The sequence below is a fragment of the Malurus melanocephalus genome, unplaced genomic scaffold, assembly GCF_030028575.1.
Source record: "Malurus melanocephalus ecotype Western Australia unplaced genomic scaffold, MMel_1.1 scaffold_307, whole genome shotgun sequence".
NCBI classification, from domain to species: domain Eukaryota; kingdom Metazoa; phylum Chordata; class Aves; order Passeriformes; family Maluridae; genus Malurus; species Malurus melanocephalus.
Genome location: NW_026623539.1, coordinates 492,218 through 505,120, shown reverse-complemented (window position 1 = coordinate 505,120; position 12,903 = coordinate 492,218). Strand labels below are relative to the sequence as shown.

The following is a 12,903-nucleotide window of genomic DNA, read 5'->3' as shown; positions in this document are numbered from 1 at the left end:
CAGAGGCTCCTGATCCATGGGTGCTCTTCCAGTAGCACTGAGGCCCCTCATTTCAGAATTTATAAATTTATAACTGAAGTGGTTGGCATCATGCCAAGCCATCTTTGCTTCYCCTGAAGGAATAATGGAATTATTCCATGTCCACACCATGTAGAGAGCTCATCCATAGGGATGGTGGGAATATCATCAGACAGCAGAAATATGGAGTGAGGTGAGGAAGAGAACCCAATTTTCCAGTTTTCCTCTGGATTCCCTAAAAAATTCCTCTCCATTCCCTAAAAACCTATTTTCCAGCTACCTTTAAGGCCAGTAACATCTTCTGCTAAAGCTGAGGAATGAACTGGAATTCCAAGGGCAAACAGCYCCTCCAGTTGTACAAAATTATCCTTGTTTGTTACGTTGGACTCCTTTGAATTCTGAGGGTTTAGGCAAAATTATTTTGCCTRTTTTATGGTTTAGAGCTCCAGTTTTTCACCTACACCCATCCTTGTCTAAAACGTTCTTTGTTTGTGAGGGACACACAACACGTGGGCAATAGGGGATGGATCTCCTGAAAATCCTGAACCAAGCAAGGTTGTACAGGCCTTCAACTCCAAATTTTCTGTGAAAGTTTTAAAAAAAATTGTGAGTTTAAAAAGCTTTGCAAAACTCAGCTGCCAGACACACCACAGATGCCGAGGTGGGAAAGTCTTTAATTCATAGACAATTTGCCTTCAGCCCTGTCAAAGGGGTTTTTTAACTGGCTCTGGTCTTACAAAGAGCCAAGCTCACAGTGCTGTTTGCATCCCAAAAAATYTCAAATTGCCCAGGAAAGGAAGCTTTTCTTACCAGGCACCTGGAACAGAGAGAGATACAACTGCTCCATCTCCTCCTCAGACAGGTAAACTGGGAAYGTGGTACAATCCAGCAGCAGGTGACAGGCTGCAGAGAAAGCTTCYTTGCAGTCACCTCTCAGGGGTCCCAACACCAGCTCCAAGTCCCAYTCTTCCTCCTCCTTCTCCTTTTTGTGCTCAGGGCTGTGCTCAGAGAGGAGAGGACTGGAATTCTTGTTCCTGAAGGGTGAGCCCCGGGCTGAGAAGAGCTCTGAGAGCATTTGTTTGACCTGAGGCACAGTGATTTGCTTGGCATCCCAGGGGCTCTTTTTCTTGTTGCCACTCTCAGCCAACCGGTAGCCATTCTCCTTTTTCTCCTTCCCGCTGGGGTTTATCGCTGCAATCCCTTCATGGCTCATTTCTTGCAGCTGCACCCCAAAAATGTATTTGCTGGAGAACTTGGCAACCAGCTCCTGGATGCAATGCAGAGTTTTTTGGATGCTGCCTCCTTTTTTCCAGATGTCATCTCTCTCCAGGGTCACAGTGGGCACCCCGAGGTGCTGGGAGAGCTCTGGGGAYGAGGCACTCAGGCCGATGCCGCTGTCCTCGGATCTGAGGGGAGGGAAGGGAGCCTCATCCTCCTCCTGCAGCACAGACTTGGTCTCCATGGTTATGTCCMCATCTTCCTTTGGCACTGGGCTCTGCAACAGCAATGTTGAGGTGGTTAACGTGGCACTGCCAACAGGAATTTAAACTGGACAACAGCARTGACAGAAAAAGGAAAAGCTCCTGTYGGTGATTTCTGGATTATGTTGACAAAAATCACAGCATCACAGTTGTTTATAGCAGTTTCACTCATTTGCCTTTAAAACCCAACAAATGTTTGCACAAACCTCACACATCAGCTCATCAAACAGAAAAACTTAGCAGAAGGATGTGTTTCCTTAAAATCAATTTACCCCAGAGCAGTGTTACATCTGTTGGATTATTTCTGCTCAGGTGCAGTATTTGTTCTGCTGGGRGACTTGGGCAGGCTGTGCTTGTAGGATAATGGAATAAATCCCAYTTATTCCTTGTTCCTCAGCATGGTCCTTTGCACACAAACAATACCCCATTATGCTACCCTGAAATATTRATTGAAAGACTTGCAGACCTAACCAGCTGTGAAGCTGGGCTGCGTTTGGCAAACTCCAGTTTGGAGCTACTGTGTTCTGTTTCCAAAACCATTTCAATCCCGTCCTTCTCAAGGGGCAGAATGACAGTCCCAGTTGGAGACCAGATCAAACTCCTTCAGTGGCACAAATAACTCAATCCAGCCAGAACTGAACACCCAGTAAGAGTGACAAGGCATCAGAGTGCTCTGGAAGGAGCCAAAGAAGGTGAGTTTAAAAAAAATCTTTCTTGCTGCAGTTACATTTTTAGTGGAATCAYGGTTTGGACTGAAAGGGATCTTGATCCAGTTCCAACCTCTGCCATGAGCAGGGACACCTCCCACTGTCCCAGGCTGCTCCTAGTCCCGATGTCCAGCCTGGCCTTGGGCACTGCCAGGGATCCAGGGGCAGCCACAGCTTCTCTGGGAATTCCATCCCAGCTCCTCCCCACCCTCCCATGGAACAATTCCTTCCCAGTATCCCACCTAACCCTACAATCTCTTAGTTTGAAGCCATTCCCTGTGTCCTGTCCCTACATCCCTTGGAAATTGTCTCTCTCCATCTTTCCTGTGCCTCCCTTCATGTACAGCTTCAAGTACAAAACTAGCATTTTAAATTCAGTTATGTCACCAAGAATTTTAAACAGATTTAGCCATTCTGAGGSGTTAATTATCACCTACCCCATTGCCACTGCCTGTCTCGATGTCCAGGTAGGAAGGGGGCATTTGCACCTTGCTGAGCACCTTAAAACAGGTCTTTAAGGCATGAGTGAGTTCTGGCAAACCCAACACTTCCATGTTCTCCAGGAGAGACTGCACCATGTAACTGAGCATCTGGGGAAGGTACTGAGTCTGCACCTCGGAGTAGAGCTCCTACAAGAAATGAGGAATGGTTAAAGGAGCTCTCACATCCCATCCATCACTGCTCCATGGTTGATAAATCAGGCTGCCTCACCAAAGGAATCACATCCAGCAGGAACACCAGCAGCGTGCAGAGCTCTGAAATGGTAGGAGGAGGGCTGACACTCTCCAGAGGATACCTCATCTCCGTGGATTTGCTTCTGGAGCGAGAGACACGTTCTTATGTGAGCTTTTATGGTGGCAAAATTCTGGTTACAACCAAAAAGCTTCATTAGAAGCAGCACAAAGCACTGAACAACTGCTTTGAGGCAAAGGGTTTCTAACACAGCAGGAGAAAATGTTCTGTCAAAACAACCCAAGTACATGTGGGATGCTAAGGAGCTGCCGATTTCAGACTGAATCTTACTGCTTGAAGCACAGTCTTGCTTCTTAAGAGTTAGAAAAGGATAAAAAGAGCGATATCATATAGAATCAAGGGGTTGGAAATTACCTTAAAGACTGTTTAGGATCTTTATTTTACTTCTTTAAAGATGTCTCCATCTCCCCTCCCAACCCTTTTTCCTCCTTTTCCTCCAAAAGAAAGGAATTTCTTTTGTTCCCAGGTTGAAATTTCCATCTTATTGTTTACCTGGTTGCACTCCTGAATTATTTGTGGRCACAACTTACAGATGTGGCTGGTTCTACCATGTGTGACGTCCCTTAAAAGCTTCAGTAAATATTATTATCCTTAACAGACAGCTCTGAAGTGGCATTTTGAGAGGACATTGGACAACATAAACACCTGAAACAATCTTCAAAGCATTTGGTCAGATAATCCCAGAGGAAATCAGTGCTTAAGGATGTGATCAATAAATTCACTGTTTTGACAATTTCTGAAGCGTTTTTGTTCTCTTTGATTGCACTGGAAAGGGAAAGAAAAGGAAAAGAAAAACAGAGACCAGTGAGGATTCACATCACATGAACCGCTGCATTCTGAAGTATTTTTTTCCCTTTCTTTACAAGCTAAAAAACATTAATTATTTTAAATCAAAGACTACATCATTCTGGAGAAGCTGGAGTTGGAGCATCTTTCAGGTGATGGAAATCACAAACCTTCCCTAAATTGCTTGATTTTAACAATTTAGTTTAAAACAAGATCCAGTTTGAGCTCAGAGTTGGAAACTTGTCTCTACCTTGCCAGCATGTTGCCACTTTGATTGTAGCTGAGTTTGAGGTCAGAACCCAGGGTGTCTTTGCAGTAGGAATAAAATGCTCTGAGAACTTCCAGGAACAGATCCCCAACAACCTGAGGCCCTGCAAGGGAAGGGAAAAAGAATCCAGGAGTTGTCTACAGAGGAGATGAAGAAATGAGAATTTCAATGCCTTAAACTTGGAGACATTAAAAAGAAAATTAAATAAAATCATTATTTTAATTATAATTAAAATAATAATTATTACACAATAATAATAACTAAACAAGTAGCATATAAAGCATTGCAATGAGTGCCTTTAAAAATGAAAAAAAAAAGTTGAAGTGATTAAGAAGAGCACAAAAGATCAAAGATTCTTGTTAGGCTGAGTTTGATTTTTATAAATAAAATTTGAATTGTTAAATCCATTTCCAAAGGGAGTRAAAGTCTTAATGGCTTAAGGCTCAAGGAGTTAAACTTTGTGAGCTGACTGGAACAGAAAGATTAAACTGGATAATGCAGTTTAGCAAAATATCCCTRATTTAAAAGGGATTTATTATCCCTTTATTTGTACTTTAGATTAATGCTGATTGTCAGGCAGCCAAGCAACACATCCAGTGGGGTAATGGCTCTCATTTACTTCCTAAACCAGATTAATCAATATATTTATAATGGAAACAACCTCGGTCTCTTTGGCACCATCACTCCCCACTCAGAATATTTTTAAATCCTAAAAAAATTGTCAAGTCATTTTGGTTTAATTCCTTAGTACAGGAAGGTGAATTTGTCCTTGAAATTAAGGATGGGCAGAGGCTCATCYCCCGGTGCTGCAGCAGGACAGACCTGGCACAGGGAAAAGCACATCAGAATATTGAGATTGGGGTGGAAGTACTTCTTTTCTGGTGCCTTCTGAGTTCAGGGAACAGAATTCCAGAATTATGAGGGCTGGAAGAGCCCTTTGGGATCACTCAGTGCCACCCCAGCCCCAGCAGCRTCACCCCAAASCCTGTCCCCAAGGGCCACATCCAGAYTCCTCCTGAGCACTCCCAGARACAGGGACTGCACCCCCTCCCTGGGCAGCTCATTCCAAGGCCTGACCACTCTGACAGGGAATTTTCTTTGCCAATCTCCAYCCTGAGSCTCCYCTGGTRMAATTTSAGGCCATTTCCTCTCCTCCTTTCCCTGCCCCCTCCTGTCAGGGAGTTGTGCAGAGCCACAAGGTCCCCCCGGAGCCTCCTTTGCTCCAGGCTCAGCCCCTTTCCCAGCTCCCTCAGCYGYTCCTGGGGCTCCAGCCCCTTCCCAGCTCCGCTCCCTGCCCTGGACATGCTCCAGCCCCTCCAGGGCTCTCCTGCAGGACCCACAACTGGAGCCAGCCCTGGAGGGGCCTCTCGCTGCCCAGCCCAGAGGGACAATCCCTGCCCTGCTCCTGCTGGACACACAATTCCTGATCCAGCCCAGGGCCCGGTGGCCTCTTGCCCCCCTGGGCACTCCTGGGCTGATGTCCAGCCCCTGTCCCAGCCCCCCAGGCCCTTTCCTGCTTGAGCAGCTCTCAAGACGCTCTGTCCCAGCCTGCAGGCTTGGGGTTGGCACAGCTCCCAGCCTGGGGTTGTGCTGACCCAACAGGAGGGCACAGAAATGCATTTTYCTCCCTGGGATCCATCCCTGATCTGCAGGGCTCTGTGCAGGAGTCAGAGGTAACCTGGAGAGGGAATTTGTTCCAGAGCAGGGCCAAGGCCAGGAACAGCCCCCTGCACAGTCCCACCCAAGAGGCTCAGGATTGGGAAGGATTGTGCAGGGTTTTTTAAGTCCTGCCTGGCACTGGGACAGCCCCCAGCAGTGGGGACAGCAGGGACAAACACTTTACCTATTTCAGGTTTGTCCAGGAGGCTGATGAGGATCCGGAAGGGTTTCAGATAAGCCTGGTGCTGTTCCTCTGGGTCAGACTCTGGGAATTTCTGATGCAAAATCACAATCAAACTCTAGGAAAAGGAAAACATCCCAGTGTTATGCATCAAAAACAGATTGTCATCTTATTAAGAGCTGAAGTGTTTCTAAATTTGTTTTTGTTTAGGCCTGGCTACAAATGAACCCATCTCAGGCAGCCAAATCAATGCCACGTTCTCATCATCTCCAGAGAAGCATTTCTAAATAATTCAGGTGGTTCACCCAAGATGCTTCCCTTTGGTTTCTTAGATTCTATAAGCAATCAAATTTTGGGATAAATAGAGCACGAAGGCTTTGAGGCAAATGGAAATACAACCACAGGGACAGAGAGGGAAGGACAAAGCAATAACTGGGAATAATTCCAGACACAGTTTGTGATAAAATTCAAAGGATCATGACTTTATCTGGAATATATCTCTACACAACGAACACCAACCTCAACCAAAAGATCTTTGGAGTATTTTCYAAAGAAATAAACAGCGTGGTCTTCAGAAGTGGTGGAGTCTGGAGCAAAAGTGCCACCTTTAATATCAGAACCTGCAAGAAAACAGAGGCAGGAGGAGCTCAGAGAGCAGCACAGAGCACTGACCAGAGGGTTTATACTGAAATTCCACTAATTTTTTAGTCTTTGTCATTTCAACAGCCCCCAGTTCCCAGTTTGAGGCATCCAGATGTTCAGCAGAGCATGTAAATCAAAATCGAGGCCAGATCAAGGTGGGAATTACCATTTCTTCCAGAAAAATAAGGTTAAAATAGTGCCCCACTCCTTTCATCCACTGAACCACTTCACAACAAGTAGTGGAGGAACCAGAACTCCTCAGATTCAGAAGGAAATAAACTGGGATTCAGTGGGAAATAAACTGGGATTCAGAGGGAAATAAACTGGAATTCAGAAATAAACTCCCCTCTGAAGAGAAGCCCTTTTGCCAAATGTTTGATTGTATTAAGGCACTTAGTAAATGGCAAATAAACACCACTTTACTTCACCATCATTCATTAACTGTTGAAAAACGGTATTTCAAGTTTAAGCAGTGATTTTTTTGCTCTCAATCTCCAGAATACTGAGCCTCCCTGGATTTTGTGCAGTACCTAGCAGCCATGCATACAGCCTCCTGTTGAGGGACATGTCTCTCCTCAGCAGTGTCTGGGTGGCTGCTGACAGGATATAAACCAAATCAGCCCTTCGGAGCAGGATGGTACTTTCCTTGCAGTCCTATGGGGGAAATGAAAGATATTTCAGCTTTTTGTGAGCACTGAAASAAGTCAAATGTGTGATGGGTTGGGGTTTTTAACTGGGAATATGAATGTTTGGGGAAAAAAAAGTAACAAACCATCAACAAAAAATGTTTTGTAGAGTAAAATCTCAAGAAACATGACACAATCTCATGGAATCRGACACAAGTGGGATCGTGGAATCACAATGATGACAGGGAACAATTCCTGCCCAATATCCCAGCTAACCCTACAATATTWTAGTTTGAAGCCATTCCCTGGCTCCTGTCCCTGCAGCCCTTGGAAATYGTCTCTCTCCATGGYTCCTGTGGGCTCCTTCAGGCCCTGYAAGGCCACAMTGAGCTCACCCCAATGCTTAAAACTTRAAAATCCTCACTCCATTCAAAATACACTTCCTACAGGGAAATGAGGAAGCAACAGGAACAACTCTTGTTCCAAGTCGTATTTTCTCCCCTGGTCTTAGTGTGGACAATTCTAAAATCCTAATTGAAAATACTCAATTTTTTTTTCCGTATTAATTTATCAGACCTGGATACTTCAAACACATCCYAAATATCCCCCAAAGCCTCTGTGAAATCTTCAGTCATGTCTTAWTTTGAAGCTGTAAAGACTCTGGAAAGCAGCAGAGTCTCTTCCACTCCTAAAATTGTTGTTGCATAAGAAACCACAAAACTCCTTGATTTGGAAGGTACAAAATGCAGCCACTTGGCAATAACARAGGTGGGAGCTAGGCTGGGTGCACAGAACACACCTGCCTTGGGAACATCCCAAAATAATCCTCTTACCAAAGCTGTATAAAATGGGAAAAAGAAGAGGATTGCTTCCAGAGTGTTCCTCTGCACCAGGACATTGGAATCCAGTACTGACACACACAAAGACTTTATCTGTGAAAGGAAAACACAATATTTAAATGACAATAATCAGAGGAAGGAGAGGAAAAGGATCTGGCTACCTGTGAACAGTATTTTGTTTAAATAAGAGGAAAATTACTGAGCATTTTAACTCCTACTCCAAAGTAAGTTCAAACAACTTTTTGTGGATATTATTAAAAGAATTGTTAATTCTTTGCTTTTGTAACATGCAAAATGTTCCAGAGTCACATCACTAGACAAGATAGAAAGCCTCACAAAATGCAAATGTTAAAGTACTCTAATTAGTCTTACACTTRTTCCATCACTCAACATGAATTACTCCCTACAGAAAAATTTCCATTTTACTGGAAAAATAAAAAAGCCATTAATTTCAGAACTGCAAACACTTTGGGAACTGCACATTAAAYACTATAACCAGAAAAGCTGCTCTTCAACATTAAATGTATTAAGGAATTCCAGAGCATGGACCTTTCAGCCTCTCTTCCCTCTCCCCAAAATATTTTTCATTGCATGGCATCCTAATTAAATCCAGAGAAAGCCCARTGTGCTGGGATTATGGAGTGTAAAATGAACTTACTGTGAGTTTGTAATCRGTGCCAAGCATGAACTTCTGCTGTTTGCCAGAGAGTTCCCTGTTGATGTGGCTGACAACAAAGAGGGAAGCAGGGAGCCTRATGGAGGGGCTGCCCAGGACACTGCCCCAGAGAGCTCCATAAAACACCTCCTGGCCCATCAGCAGGGACAGCTTCACCAGCAGAGCATCTGTTCTGTACACAGGACAGACAAAGGAGGAGAAAAAATACCTTTATTAGTTAATTTGATGTCACATAAAGGTAATTATATATTATATATTATTAACATAATTTATTTAATGTTTTTCATCTTTATGTTATCAGAATTGCCCTTCTCTTGTGCTGATCACAGAATCCCAGGATGGTTTGGGTTGGAGGGGACCTTAAMMWSCACCTCATTCCACCCCCTGCCATGGGCCAGGAACCTTCCCCTAGAGCAGGTGATGGTGGATTAATCTCATTGTACAAAAACAATCAGAGCCACTCAATTCTTTGTCATTAAAACAAAGTTTCTCAACATCCATCAAAAAGTTCTCCAGGAAATATCCACAAATATTCAGCTCTGATCAGATAACAGCAGTACCTCTGAAAAATATTTATGGTCAGAGKTGTGAAATGCTATTTTGGAAGTAATTCAAGCAGATGCTGAAGTTTGAAAGCCAATTTTATCAGTCTGGGAGCTGGAAGTTATCCTAAAAAATTCTACTTTCATATGAAAAGGGTTAATTTTTGAGACACTGGATGAAGAAAATCAAGAGATGGGAAGTCCCCATCCCTGGCAGTGCCCAAGGCCAGGCTGGACATTGGGGCTGGGAGCAGCCTGGGACAGTGGGAGGTGTCCCTGCCATGGCAGCGGTGGCACTGGGTGGGCTTTAAAGTCTCTTCCAACCCAAACCATCCTGGGATTCCATCCCAGAGAAAACAACACATCACACACAGGACACCCTGACAGGAATTCCAGGCCATCCCACTGCAGCTCCTGTGACTGAAGGCACATTCCCTGMTCTGGGACAGAGCATCTTTGATGTTTTACCATAAAAGAACAATCAAAACCTCACGTGACGAATGCAAAATTAAAAAAAGAGGAAGAAGCCCAGCTCAGAAGAGGAAACCTCCTCGCAGTATGATGTTCTTTTCCATTTCCTTATAAAAAAATCCCTCGAACCAGTTTTCTTTTTCATTTTCTGTGTGAGTGCAGAAACTCAGATATATTTTGAGAAGAAAATAGTGCCTAGGCTGAAGCACAACTTCAGCACTTTGGCCACTTTCAGGAACAGCAGGAGAGTTATTAATTTTAGTCCTCAATATTGAAGGTTCTGAAAACACTCAGTGGAGAGCCTCTCAGGAAAAAAAGAATTGAAAATTAACCTAACACTTCTTCTGACAAGATATTCTTGCACCATCGCAATGAGTAAACTAAAGTAAAACTTCCTCATGTAAGTTTGTATTTCACAAAAAACTCCCATTAAATTAATTTTAACATAAATAGGTTTATGAAATATATGGTCATATACTCCTGTCTGATCCAGTTTGTCCAAGGCAAAGAGGAAAATGATGCCATCAAAAATAGGGGGGAAAAGGTATAAAACCAGAGGTGACATCTTGGAAGTTCATCTGCAGTTCTCATTAACTCCCTGCTCCATACTTCAGTCAGATTATACAGAAATACTGGAATGAATTCAGCTGCTSTCTCACATTGAAGTATTCAAATAGAGCAGTGGAGGTATTCTCTCCAGAGCAGTGGTTTGGGTCATCATGTGAATTATTCAGAGAAGCTTTAAGAAATAGTTTTTATTCCTTTCTCTTATCATATCTATTTTTAACTCTCCTTTCTCTTCTCCTCCTGTGATGAAAATAGAGGGGAAAGGGTTTTTCTACTTCATCTTCCCAGGTCCCACCATTCTTCCACCTCTAGAAGCTCTTTTATCTACAGAAATATGACAGAAATTTCTTGAGAATTCCCTAAAAAATCAAAATACTCTTTATTGCTTTAAAATTGATATGGAATAATTAATATTACCTGTCATAAATTTCTGATCCTTCTTCCAAGCCAGGCAGCAGCCCAATTACAAARGCCTGGAGACCAGGCAGGAGGGACTTTTGGAGAGGGAGAAAATATTTCTCGTACAACCCAAGAAGAACAGGTCTCACCGACATTGCTGCATTTGCCAGCAGAGGGAACAAACCAGAGCTTTAAATCAAAAAGAAAGACAAAAAAACCCCAAAAAATTAGTTCACTCAAATTGACTGAGACGGTTATGCCTTAGAAAAAAAATWAGTAAATTACCTGTACAAGAATAAATCCTTGGCGAGCCATTTTGTGCCAATGATTTTGAAGATGATTTCATAGGTTTCTAAAGCCTTTAAGTGCACCCCACTGGGCAGGGCTGGGTGCAAGCACTGGGATAATCTTTTGCTGATGATCAGCCTTCTGGGCAGCAAGGAATACTTGAGGTTACTCTGGAGAGCCTGGGGAGAAAGGAGAGGAGAATGAAGAGTTATAATGTGAAATATAGAATAGATAATAATATAATAATATATTATGTAGTCATGTAATATAATATTGTTTCCCTTTCAGATACAAAACAGAAAATATTAAAATGTATTATATATAATATATAAAATATAATATATGAAATCTATAATCTATAATATGCAATATATCATCTATAATATGCAATATATAATACAGAATGTACATTATATTCTATGTAATATATAATACAATATATAACATTTTATATAAAATATAAAATATAAAATATAAAATATAAAATATAAAGTATGTAATCCATAATACATAATCTATAATACATAATCCATAATACATAATATAAAATATATAAGAATAGTATGTAATATATAATATAAAACACATAATACATAATATATGACATATAAAATATATAATAATGTAAATATATAATATAATATAAAAATCTAAAATATAAAGTATATTATATATAATATGTAATATTTAATATGTAATATATAATATATAATATATACTATATAATGTATAGTATCTACTAAATACTATATAACATATAACATAATATAACGTATAAGATAGACGATAAAGTATATAATACATGATATACGATATATGATATATAATATATAATACATAATTTATAATACGTAATTTATAATACGTAATATATAATACATAATATATAATATATAATATCAGGATGTTAAAGATTGAGAAGAATGATGAGAGGCACTAAATGCATTCAAGAGTTTTAACTCACAATTGTGTTTTTTTTTGTCACACTGAAACAGCAGAATTCTGCAACTGAGTTTTTCTATAGGATCAGCCATGGGAAATTTAGAAAAGCCTGCTCTGAATCTGCTTGGAGGAGGGAAAAGGAAGTCAAAGAGCAGAGCTAGGATGGGGTATCCTTATCCTGTCTCCAGGGAAAGTAGAGAAGGGACAAGAACAGCTTTTAAGGAATAAAGAAAGAATTAAAGATTTATCTGTCCTCATAAACTTTCATTTCATGTAAGAAATCATGGAATGGTTTGGGTTGGAAGGATCATCTCATTCCAACTCCTGCCATGGGCAGAGACACCTTCCATTATCCCAAGTTCTGCTCCAAGTTCTGTCCAGCCTGGCCTTGGACACTGTCATGGATTCAGGGGCAGCCACAGCTTTTCTGGGCAAGAASTTTAATATTTATATTCACTGCATTGATGTAGAATATATTTAGGATAGGAAATAGTTAAATCAGTTTCGTTGATGAGCCAGGTTTTAGGAAAAACTGTGCCTCCCTTTTTGGGAAAGGTTACTCCCTTCCTTGAGCCACCAGAGCATTTCAGCAGGGAAATAAATAAATTTTCTCTTCAAGTCAGAGACAATTAAAGAGAGAAACTGCAGTCAAGGGCACTTCAGGTTTGATGAGTGTGCAAACACAAACAGATGTTCCAGTGCACGTGGGCATTTGGGAGGTTTCCAGGATCAGGTAAATCCTTGACTCTCTCCAAAGCTAAATCATGGTCTCATCCTGTGGCTTTRTTCTCAACTTGAGGTTCTCATATCCTGCTTGGAAAACCAGCAGAAAATGCAAGAACCCTTCCTGGAATAAACCCAAGCCAGGTCACCTGAATGCTGAACACTCCCCAGCAGGAAGGGGAGGAGATCAAACCCAGCACCTTTCAGCAGGACCAGCTGGCAGTAAATTTACTCAAGAAAAGAGGTTGAGAGTTTATAACAACAGCAAACAGCAATGKCACACCATCCATCCTGGAAGACACACAGATGTCACTTTGAGCCACTTCACTTCCTTC

General features: G+C 41.7%; 1 protein-coding gene across 1 annotated transcript in view; it reads right to left on the bottom strand.

The window, feature by feature from the left end:
* Positions 1-12,903, bottom strand: part of DOP1B (DOP1 leucine zipper like protein B) — a 38,950-nt gene that overhangs the window by 18,363 nt on the left and 7,684 nt on the right. The window contains exons 3-14 of the mRNA XM_057377238.1: positions 10,901-11,082; positions 10,634-10,804; positions 8,619-8,808; positions 7,955-8,053; positions 7,026-7,149; positions 6,373-6,473; positions 5,857-5,971; positions 3,996-4,116; positions 3,605-3,724; positions 2,918-3,023; positions 2,644-2,835; positions 829-1,513 (exon numbers count right to left, since the gene is read on the bottom strand). Coding sequence (XP_057233221.1) covers positions 829-1,513; positions 2,644-2,835; positions 2,918-3,023; positions 3,605-3,724; positions 3,996-4,116; positions 5,857-5,971; positions 6,373-6,473; positions 7,026-7,149; positions 7,955-8,053; positions 8,619-8,808; positions 10,634-10,804; positions 10,901-11,082 — 2,206 coding nt within the window. The remainder of the gene's footprint in view (positions 1-828; positions 1,514-2,643; positions 2,836-2,917; positions 3,024-3,604; positions 3,725-3,995; positions 4,117-5,856; positions 5,972-6,372; positions 6,474-7,025; positions 7,150-7,954; positions 8,054-8,618; positions 8,809-10,633; positions 10,805-10,900; positions 11,083-12,903) is intronic.